The 11,418-nt window shown below is 43.9% G+C and overlaps 1 protein-coding gene across 1 annotated transcript in view; it reads left to right on the forward strand.

Annotated features, from left to right (window-relative positions):
• OBSCN (obscurin, cytoskeletal calmodulin and titin-interacting RhoGEF) overlaps positions 1 to 5,514 on the forward strand; it is a 206,571-nt gene extending 201,057 nt beyond the window's left edge. Inside the window, exon 91 of the mRNA XM_077936688.1 lies at positions 1,005 to 5,514. Within this exon, the coding sequence (XP_077792814.1) occupies positions 1,005 to 2,388 (1,384 nt within the window). The 3' untranslated portion in view covers positions 2,389 to 5,514. The remainder of the gene's footprint in view (positions 1 to 1,004) is intronic.
• The last annotated feature ends 5,904 nt before the right edge of the window (positions 5,515 to 11,418 follow it).

Here is an 11,418-nt window from a genome sequence, read left to right on the forward strand (position 1 = left end):
GCCCCCTGATTGAGCTAAGCTCTACTTCATGTTCTCTCTGGTACACAAGGATCTCATGAAGGAAAAGGGATCTCTTCTCTTTATCCCAACAGATACTGCTGTTCAGACTGTGCTCTCAAATAATTTTAGTTCTGCCATATAAACTCCAAGGTCTGAACATGCTAGCTGGAAAGGGTTGTTGAAACTCTTCCTTGTATTTAAATGCCATATAAAACACATCTTGCATATGCTTCAGTCTCCTGGACACAACACCCATCTCTTTTGTAATACTTGGCTTTACTTTAATTCCTTGATGTTGTATTCTAACTGACTGATCTTGCACAGTCTTGCTTGCTTGCCTGCACATACAAATGCAACCTTCTTAAGTAACATCAAAAACAATTAACTAAAAGGATGCATCGTTATTATGATACCTTGGAGTAATTTAAACCTCATGTTTGCTTTTGGAAGTAATACTATATGAGCAAAGGTAATTATAAATGAAGCAACACTGCTATCAGCTATTTATATTACATTCAGAGTACTTAACACTGTTTATTCTAGTGGGCCACAAGTAACTTAGGGTCACAATAAGTTAATTAAATATTTTTTTTCCATTTTAAAACATGGGAGGAGTGAGGGGGTTGGAATAGCAACATGTTCAATATATCTGAGGAGTGACAGTGTTTGAAAGCCGCTGTTTCTGTATAGTCAACTAAAACCTGATATGGATTGGGACATTTGTGTACCTTCAAGAAAAGTACAAAACCAGAAGGTCACTAGATAGTCTGGCTGACTAGAGATTCTGTTTCTGAATATGAGGAGGATTTGCAGGGTGTTGCATGGCCACTTTCAAACAGTAGAACCCACACACCGCTGAAAAGCTCACAAAACTAACACTGCTGTGCTTCCCTCACCTCTTCGGTGTTCGCATGCGACGAAGTGTGCCCCCTAAAAGGGTGGGATGCGGGCAGGGAGCATGTTGCTGCACACACAAACACAATTTTCAAACTTTTCATCATCAGAGAGGAAACTATAACAACTGTGGTGAAGACCCCAAGGGTAAAGCGAAGACTATCTCCTGCCCGCCCATCCTCAGGGTATTCTCCTCGCTCTCCAAGATCGGAGTACTCGACACCCGAGCCCATTTTTGTGACCAAGATTAGGCAGCCTGTCCACAGGCAAGACCCAGAGGTTATGCAAAGACGAGCCATTCCTACACTCTTTGTGACAGAGCCAGACGAGAGGCAAGGAGCGGCAGTCAGAGGTATCGTTGTAGAAACCACTGTGGAGGAACAGAAGCCCAAATGGGTTGAAGTAGAGGAAATCATCGAGTTCAATGTGAAGAAGCCCGCCCAAACCACAAGGAAAAGAGGGGCATCTCCTGTAAGATCGGATAAAGATGAGTCAGTGTCAGGCTATAGTCTGTCTGGCCCAAGACCCAGGCGTTCACCTGAAGATGACCCAAACACAAATAACTCAAACAACAAACTAGTGGAGCAGGACAAGTCTTCCCTGCCCCAAGATGCTGAAATGTCTGGAGATGACTGCAAAGAAGCAATAATCAGCGATGAAAATGAAACTTCTCGTGATAGGTTGGAAGCAAAGAGTTGCCCTCAAGAATCTCTTAGTAAGGCTGACTCGTTGGCTACCCCATCTGTGATTACTTTTGTGGATGAACCACTTGAGGCAAGTGGAGTAGACAAGGATTATTGTCTGCATTCACACAGAGATCTAGAGTTTAAAGAGCATGCTACCAAGGATGAAACCTCAGGTCCCATGCAAGATGAAGGTCTTCCAGAGGAAAACGTTATAATTGATGAACCGGAAGCGGAGGAGCTGGATGACCTTAAAAAGCGAGATCTTAAAATCCTGACTCGTAATGGGAAAGCATTAACTTTGGAGGACCTTGAAGACTATGTCCCTCAGGAAGGGGAGACATACAGATGCATGAATCCTAACTCTGCAGAAGACAAACCTTGTGAAATAGCTGTGCTCCAGACCGAAATCAACAAACCAACCATCGGGAAACCTGTCTTATTGAACGTAGGCAGGCCAGTGGCTTCTAAGCCAAGGCAGACCTATTTTAGCCAGTTTGAAGGGCATCACCCAGGAGAGGTCTTCATGTCAGCATCCAGAGTGGCCGGAATGCAGTCCAGGGGCCCATCGAATATTTCATTCCATGTCAGCGAGTCCTGCACAGCAGCAATGGCAACACCACAACCACACGCCTCTGCCACAGGGGCCACATTCAAGCCCACACCATCTTTCTGTACCGAAGTCCAGCTGTCCGCAGACAACGGACAATCCAGCTTCAAAACTGAAGTTTCCACAAGAACCCGCATCTATGGCGCAGTCGGAGAAACCGTTACACTGTGCATCAAGAAGGAAGACTCCTCCCAAAGTTGAGCGGAAGTGAACTCTATTTCTCTAGCAGTTATAAACCTCACTGTAAGCAACAGCCATAAGCAACACCAAGAACCTTAGGGAGAAAACTGTGATGGGAATAATAAAGAAGAAGCTAGAAGAAAACTCAAGTGAAATACTGTGCATTGCAATTAAATGTGGAGATTTTCTAGTCTTAAAGGGAACACTTCTGTCAGTTCAGTATATATAATGCAACCTTTGACTTGTGGTGTTTTTTTAAAAGCACACCATTCCATTGTGAAGCAATAAGGAGCAGGTAGCGTAGACCTAGGGCATAATTAGTGACAAGATCTAATTAAGTTTGCGTTTATGTTTTCAAATGTTAACACAGGGCTGCCAAACTCGTAAAGAAGGAAGTTTACATAATTGCTCTTTGGCAGCAACTAAAGGAAAGCTTTTCATCTAAGCGCGTTTCAAGTTGCTGTTTGTATATGCCAGGCTCTCATGAAATAGCTGAGCTGACACTTTTAGTAAACAACGTAATGACCACAAACTGCTTCTGCACATTTAAGTGTGCTTTTAAAAATGATTTACTTTCACCTTGTGTGTGTGGACAACACGGATGCCACGCATGCCTTTCAGAATGTACAATTTATGTTCTTTTCTTCATGGTGGAGTTTAATAGGTACAATTGACAAGACTGTCCAGCCTTGATTCTATAGAAATTCAGTGCTGTTTTTGACATTGAATTCAGAGGAAACAAGATTATATGTGATCAAAAAACTAATTAAAGCGGCATTTGTTGTTAATCCAGTTTTATCTCAGTGACTAATGTGGTACTCACGGTCCTAATTTCGATTAAGTGCAAATCATAAGCCAATTTGAGATTTTCAACATTTCTACTGCCAGCATAAGTCCTCTGCAGTGCCAATATAGCATCATAAGTTTTTGGCAGAGCCGTGTACCCTCTCCAAGACTTCTGTATTGGATTGATAACTGTCATGAATACATATATACTTTTCTTTTAACCTTTTACTACAGTGGATGCCTAAGATCTCAGGCTGTGCAATCTGCGTTATTTAAGAAACAAATATATTCTGAGGCACGGAAGGAATCTTACCTTTGCAGCATTGCACCCAGAATACTATTCAGTGAAATGAACGTGCAGCTTATTAACACAGGTAGTGCTAAACCAAACTTAAACATGTCAAATACTCTAAATGAATTTTCTCATGTGTGAATTCTGCGTAAAGAATTCAATTTGCATCTATAGAGCATCCTTAATACTCAACATTGTTGTGGTTGCATTTACATGATTTTCATGCCCAAAACTTTGTATTTGCAGTATTACAACGACTGCTATTCTAGTTGTACTAAACTCTCTTCATGTGGCTACTATGGCAAAAGCCTGAATGTGGCTCGATCGCATCCTTTGTATTCCATAATATTTTGGGCTCGTTCAAATGATGCTTTTCGTCCACAAGAGCCATCCTTGTGAACCTCAAACACACACAACTGGACAAACGAAATGGGCACTCACAGATATTTTCAGTAGCAACTCCCTTGGACAAAGCAACTGGGGGAGAAATGCTGTATGCTGACTAAATCTTGGGGGTACAGCACATCAAGAATGGTCTGAAACGACTCTCGGTCCAACCATTTGTTCCATTTGTAACGGGGAACCCCAATGAATTTTTCTGTAAGGGTTGCTCATGAGTAATTACCTCACTCCCTTCCATTCCCATGTCCTGCACCCCCAAATAGCCAAGAAGGAGCAAAGTTTGCATCCATTTTTAAGAAACCTTCGCATACAGATGTGGTGTTATAGGGGATAGCAATATCCAACCTGCCTAGTTAGTGTGAACCAAGCCTGAGGATGAAACTAGTACATTGGCTGTTGCTCTGAAACAGCCTTCCTCTGAGCTGGTGCCCGCCAGATGTTTGGGGTCTACAACTCCACCAGGGAAACAACAGCTGCTTGAAAACATACAACTCAAGCCTGTTGTATGAATATTAAGAAATAACAATAAAGTTACAGATACACTAAGACAGTTCAGCACATCTTAAAGATGTTGGGTTGACTTGTAGCCAACCAAGTTATCCTCAGAGTAGACCATAGAAATGGTCGTTATCTTCAATGGATCTACTTTGAGGAGGGCTAACAGTAGTTACTGCCCTTTTATAATTACTTTATACTGGAGAAATAATTTGGCCCATCACTTTGCTGCCTGAGATTCCCAAAATGGACACCCTACCAAGACAATCTCTGAACACAGCTTTAAAAAAATAATCCACATAAATGTTCATCTCAAGAATGGCACTTGAACACTGTGGCTTCATTTAGTAGTTATAACTCCAATTTTAATTTTTGTAAGCTGCGTGCAGTACCTGTGTACTACTGTAGAAGGTTAGACATTTCTCAGTGGTTTTCTTCAGTGAACCTCGTTCATGTTGTAACTTTCAATTTTCACAACACCTCATTGGTTTATGCTGTATATAATTAAGGTACATGAATATGTCAGTGTCTATTGCACTATGCATTTTATGTTGGAAAGTTATAGACACTGCTAAAGATGAAAATACCTCTCTGCGCAAGATTATTTTATTATTAGGGCCAGGTTTTTGTTTTAGATACTACTTGTGGAAATCTAGAGAACTGTCATTAAGAAACAAGAGAAGTGTGCCTTTTGTAATCTTACATGCAGAAATTCTAAGAGTGTTATTTCTATAAAACGTGCAGAAATGCTAATCTTGCAGTTTTATTTTGCTGAGTAATGGTTTGCTAACTGAACAGTAGTTTTCTCCAGGGAATAACTGCATTTGTTTTGACCCAACCCCCTCCATCAGTTTACATTTTCTTTAAAAAAAAAAAATAACCAAAAAGTAACTTGGCAGAATGATGTGTCCTATCCACTATTTTAAAACATTTTTAAGACGATGGAGAGTCCTATATTTGTATTTTCAAAGTATTTTCCTAGAAATTAAAAGAGCATTTGCTTGTACATGATTAACAGTTTTTTTGGGTTGACTGCATATTCCCATGGAAGGAAGGATATAAAGTAGAAACCAGTTTGAGAGATGAGACAAACCTCAGACATAATTAAAGTCATATTGTGCTGTTAGAACCTCAGATTCATATCAATAAATGTCAAATATTAGCTGACATTCTATTCACTCTCTTGTGTATTGCTTTCATGTAGTTCCATCACACAATAGCTTTTTGGTGTTTCAGTTTACTGGATTTTGCCTCCGATGGCAGGTGTGTTCTTACAGCTTGAATGGGGTACCTCTCTAAAACTCTTCTGCAAGTAACTTTGGAGAAGGGTGGTAAGGAGAGAGAAGGGGCAGTAATAAGGGATAGGCTCCTGCAGGCTTGGCGTCTAATGGGATTCAGCTATACAGCTGCATATAAAATGTTTTCAATGTGTTGTAAAGTGCAGTGCACAAATGTGACACTAGATGGCATCAGGGAGCTATGCCAAATTCAATGTATTTTTTCAAAACACTTAAAAGCATTTTCACAGCATTTTTTTATACGTGTGTAGATTCCACCATGGTCTCAACTCGAGACAAGTAATTTGGCTTGTGCTTAGATTAACTTGTTTACGTTTAGGCCTGTAGAATCAGATCCAGGGGAGCTCCCTGCCACTAGACAACCCTATTCCCCAAATTTATCCCTGCAATAGAGACTTCACAGTAGCAGACAGTGCCTGTAAAGAGGGTGATGGCTGCAAGCATACAGAGGTGACACAGTTCTCCCATCCGATTGCTCCCCCTGAAGGGTGACCACAGTGCACAACTCCTGAGAATGACTGGGAGCTCCCAGAACAGGGAGACAAAATCTTCCAATATGGAATTTTTCAGCCTTGTGAGATTTGCGTGACATAAGCTTGGAGATGCTGACACCAGGCTTCGTCCAACATAGCTTCTCTCCAGTTTGACTTGGCAGAAGCAGAGGCCACCCATTCTCTATGCCAGCCAGGATTACAGTGGTACCTCGGGTTACATACGCTTCAGGTTACATACGCTTCAGGTTACAGACTCTGCTAACCCAGAAATAGTACCTTGGGTGCTATTGTGCTTCAGGATGAGAACAGATATCGTATAGCAGCGGCGCAGTGGCAACAGTAGGCCCCATTAGCTAAAGTGGTAATGGTAAAGGTAAAGGGACCCCTGACCGTTAGGTCCAGTCGTGGCTGATTCTGGGGTTGCGGCGCTCATCTCGCTTTATTGGCCGAGGGAGCCGGCATACAGCTTTTGGGTCATGTGGCCAGCAGGACTAAGCCACTTCTGGCGAACCAGAGCAGCGCACGGAAACACCATTTACCTTCCCGCCGGAGCAGTACCTATTTATCTACTTTGATGTGCTTTCGAACTGCTACCTCAGGTTAAAAACAGTTTCAGGTTAAGAATGGACCTCCGGAACGAATTAAGTACTTAACCCGAGGTACGACTGTATAATGAATTGAGAGCAGGAAGGAATTTTGCATGCTGTTCAGATTGGCTGAGGGTGGGCACGTTTTTCCATCAGTAGAAAGCACAATAACTGCGACCGCAACGGCATCGACAGCAAGGCAGATAAAAGTTGAGAGGGAACCGCCTTCCTCCCCATGCTCATATCTGACTGAATTCTTTTCTTTCTTTTGAAATTGTTTTTTATTTGATTTTACAGAGATAAATTTGAAAAGGGATTAATTATTACCTGTACCCCTTTCTTGGCAGTTGCAACTCTCTCTCCCATGCTTCTCAGTGTCAATGGGTATTTTATAAGTAGAGTGCTGCCTCAACATCCCCCCTCCATAAGGACAACCTTGTGAAAGGTGCACTTGGTGGCAGTGAATTAAGCTCACTACAAACCGGGTCCAAATTTTAGGAGGGTCTGTGTCTACCAGTTCACTGTTATGAGTGACTGGCACATCTCTAGGTATCATCTTGTGATCTGAATGATGTGAAGTGACTTTGATGCTAACCCTTTTCTTCTCACACTGAAGAGAGAAAAGCTATAGGGGATGCCTTTGTCACGATCAGAGCTGGAGGATTCTGTCGAGGCCTCACTCGAACATGCAGATAAGGAGGTAAAAGAGAAAACCATGGACTCTGTGTCACCAGTAGCATCGCTTCCTCCAGTCACAAGAGGGAAAGCCAGCAGATCGGTGGCCTTGGTTTGTTGCCTTCAAGGCTACCCACTAGGCCTACTTATGGTAGCTCACAAAGCCAACAATCAGTTCAAAGCTCTGCTAGCCACATCGGGTTCCCCAGTCCTGAGCTGGGGTTGGAAGAAAACCACATGACCCCAAAGACCACCAAGCATGTTGCAGGCATTTCTGTGGTTAGAATGAAAAACGAAAGCAGAAGTCAAATCATGAAAGGTTTTGTGCCTGGAATTGTGGTTAACTTGGTTCCACCATTGATTTTGAATTAGTGAATCTGTACGGACACCAGCTCAAATGTGTCCACATTATGTTTCATTAGTTCTGCCTGACAATACCTATTTTCAAGCCAGCTAGAGGCACTGCTGGTTGCAGAATACTAGGGACATCTCCCACCAATCCCAGCCAGCATGGACAATAGTCAATGCTGAGGGAGTTGTAGTCCCACAATGTCAGGAGACATTCCCCACTCCTGCATCAAATCATTCATTCCTGAGAGACAGAGTGTTGCATCAGAGGCCACTGTTTTAGGGGTCATATTTCGATTTTTTTAGTGAGTGCCATGGGCACATACACCAATCACTTCTCTTCCCCTGGATCATCAACCACTCCCCAAGAGAGGCAGAAAGAGAAGTGCGTACACACATACACAAACACACTCTCTTACACTTTCCCAAGGGAACTAGGTAAAAGTTGGGATTAATCTGAGGCTTGATAAGCACAAAGAAAAAAGAGAAAGTGGGAAAGAGTGTCACTCTTTCAACTTCCTCTTGCCACTCTATCATAACCAAGGGTGCAGTGGAGGTCCTAAGGTTTTTTCGGGGTGTGATGGCAGTAACCCTTGCACTCGATTGTCTGTGGGTTCTATCTAGCAAAGTTGCAATACTGCTTATGGTCCGAATAAATCTTTCATAGATATACAGTGGTACCTCGGGTTACAGATGCTTCAGGTTACAGACGCTTCAGGTTACAGACTCCGCTAACCCAGAAATAGTACCTCGGGTTAAGAACTTTGCTTCAGGATGAGAACAGAAATCGCACAGCGGCGGCAGAGGGAGGCCCCATTAGCTAAAGTGGTACCTCAGGTTAAGAACAGTTTCAGGTTAAGAACAAACCTCCGGAACAAATTAAGTACCACTGTAATGAAATAAGATTTTGATTCTGCAGCACTTTCTGAACTCAGCTTTCCACTGCAGTTCTTTGGATCTGTGATTTTGTTAAGATTTTACTTGCACTTAATAGGCAACCTTAAATAGTGTTCTGCCAATTTTTTTGGAGGACAAAGGGATTACTTTTCATAAAACCACACTGAGGTGTGCTTTCCAAAGAAAACAATTTATGAATGAAGCATGAAGAGGTTAACGTACAATGCGTTCCTTTCATTCTTTAGCCTGTTAATAGCAGTTGCATCCAGCTTCTGTCACCATCTCCTAATTTTCTTAGTTCAAAGGGATGTTATAGGGACATTAGCAAGTTGCTCTCTGTTTCCTAAGTTAGGCACAAAGGCTGTGCACACACTACCAGTGTGAAACACAGCTATGTTGTCCTTTTCCTCCATTTGGACTGACATTGGTCTGTGGAAAAGCACACCAAAACTCATTATTTCTCAAGAAACAACAGAATGTACATGGATTGTGGCTAATGCCATTTGTGCACCGCTACCTAAACCAGCAGTGAAGGTTCTCTGGACGCAGAGTAAATGGGAGTGCATAGGCAGCAATAGACAGCATAGCTGTCCAATAATAATAATAATAAATTTTATTTATATCCCGCCCTCCCCAGCCGAAGCCGGGCTCAGGGCGGCTAACAACAATAAAACAGTACAAAAGTACAGCATAAACAATACTCTAAAATCATTCATTATAAAATTAATTAATTCAAGCCACTGGCAACCATTGGGCCAGAGCTCCGCGAAGATTGCCGAGGGAGGGAGTCAGGCTGTGCCCTGGCCAAAGGCCTGGTGGAACAGCTCTGTCTTGCAGGCCCTGTGGAAAGATGTCAAGTCCCGCAGGGCCCTGGTCTCTTGTGATAGAGTGTTCCACCAGATCGGAGCCACAGCCGAAAAAGCCCTGGCTCTAGTTGAGGCCAGCCTAACTTCTCTGTGGCCTGGGACCTTCAATATGTTTTTATTTGAAGACCGTAAGTTTCTCTGTGGGGCATACCAGGAGAGGCGGTCCCGTAGGTACAAGGGTCCTAGGCCATATAGGGCTTTAAAGGTTAAAACCAGCACCTTAAACCTGATCCTGTACTCCACCGGGAGCCAGTGCAGCTGGTATAGCACCGGGTGAATGTGATCTTGCAGCGAAGACCTCGTAAGGAGTCTCGCTGCAGCATTCTGCACCCGCTGGAGTTTCTGGGTCAGTCTCAAGGGCAACCCCACGTAGAGAACCTTGTCAAGGAGCCAGTTTACACACAAGGGGAAATGTCCTTGACGTGTGTGCACGGGTGTTAGCAGGACTCGGTACTATAAAATACAAATAAAGCATGCATGTCTCAAAGGTAGTTGAGAACATGTGCCAAGAAGGTATGGGCTACAACCCAGCACATTGCCCCAAGTTTTGGAGATGTAGATCCCCTTTTCACACTTTGTGGTATTTAGCTGCCAATGTTATAGAACTGTAGAGTTGGGAGTGTTGGGATGCATCCAAGGGAAGGGGGGCAATTGGCAGGCCCCCAGCTGGCTCCAGCCCAGTCCTTGGATCTCCGGCCCTTGGATCAGCATGTAAACTGCGACTCGAGCCTCAGAAACCTTCAGAGAGCCAGAGTGGTGTAGTGGTTAAGAGCAGTGGACTCGTAATCTGGTGAACCGGGTTCGCTTCCCCGCTTCCCCGCTCCTCCACATGCAGCTGCTGGGTGACCTTGGGCTAGTCACACTTCTCTGAAGTCTCTCAGCCCCACTCACCTCACAGAGTGTTTGTTGTGGGGGAGGAAGAGAAAGGAGCTTGTTAGCCGCTTTGAGACTCCTTCGGGTAGTGATAAAGCGGGAGATCAAATCCAAACTCTTCTTCTTCTTCTTCAGAGGCTGAGCACGCAAGCCAGCAGAGAAAATAGCTCTTCTCAACAGAAGGGCAGAGAGAGGATGTGTAAAGCGTATTTACAGGCATTTTATTCAGCATCAGGACAGAGGGGGAAACATGTCTTCTCCCCTTCGTGTCCAAGCAAAAAGGAGCATAAGCAAAAGCTATACACAAACGGACATTCCCAGCAAGCTGTGCTGGAGAGTAAACAGACAACAATCCACACATCTGTTTTAAGGTGGAATGGAACATCAATATCCTAACAGGGAGGGCCTGCAAATGTCATCTAGTTCAATCCCCTGCCATGCAGGAATTGCAGCTAGAGAGTCCCTGAGAGATGGCCACCCAACCTCCATTTAAAAACCTCCGTTGGAGAGTGCGTCCCCTTCTGAGGGTATGACATACGGCAGTGTTCCCCAACCTTGGGCCTCCAGCTGTTTTTGGACTACAACTCCCATCATCCCTCGCTAGCAAGACCAGTGGTCAAGGATGATGGGAATTGTAGTCCAAAACCAGCTGGAGGCCCAAGGTTGGGGAACACTGACATACGGTATAGCAGCTAAACTGAATTCAGTGTATCTTGGTTAATCCAGTCATGCATGCTCTTCCTAACAAAAGGCATTGGAAACATCTTTAAAAGGCACTTACTCTCTGCCCCTAACCCATATCTATATAGCATTTGGAACACATGTTCTCTGGGGCAGTAGACTGCTGGCGTGCAAATGCCAGGGCCAGCCCATTCATGAGGCAAGGTGAGGCGACCGCCTCAGGTGGCAGGTCGCCTCAGGTGCTGCTGCCGCTGCAACTATGGCACACTCCTTGGATGCCGGATTTGCCGTTTCCTCAGTGCCCCCTCCCCCCATTCTTCCCTGGTTGGGGGTGGCGTCATTTTGTGGTTTGCCTCA

This window comes from Podarcis muralis, chromosome 12, assembly GCF_964188315.1.
Source record: "Podarcis muralis chromosome 12, rPodMur119.hap1.1, whole genome shotgun sequence".
In the NCBI taxonomy this organism is placed as follows: Eukaryota; Metazoa; Chordata; class Lepidosauria; order Squamata; family Lacertidae; genus Podarcis; species Podarcis muralis.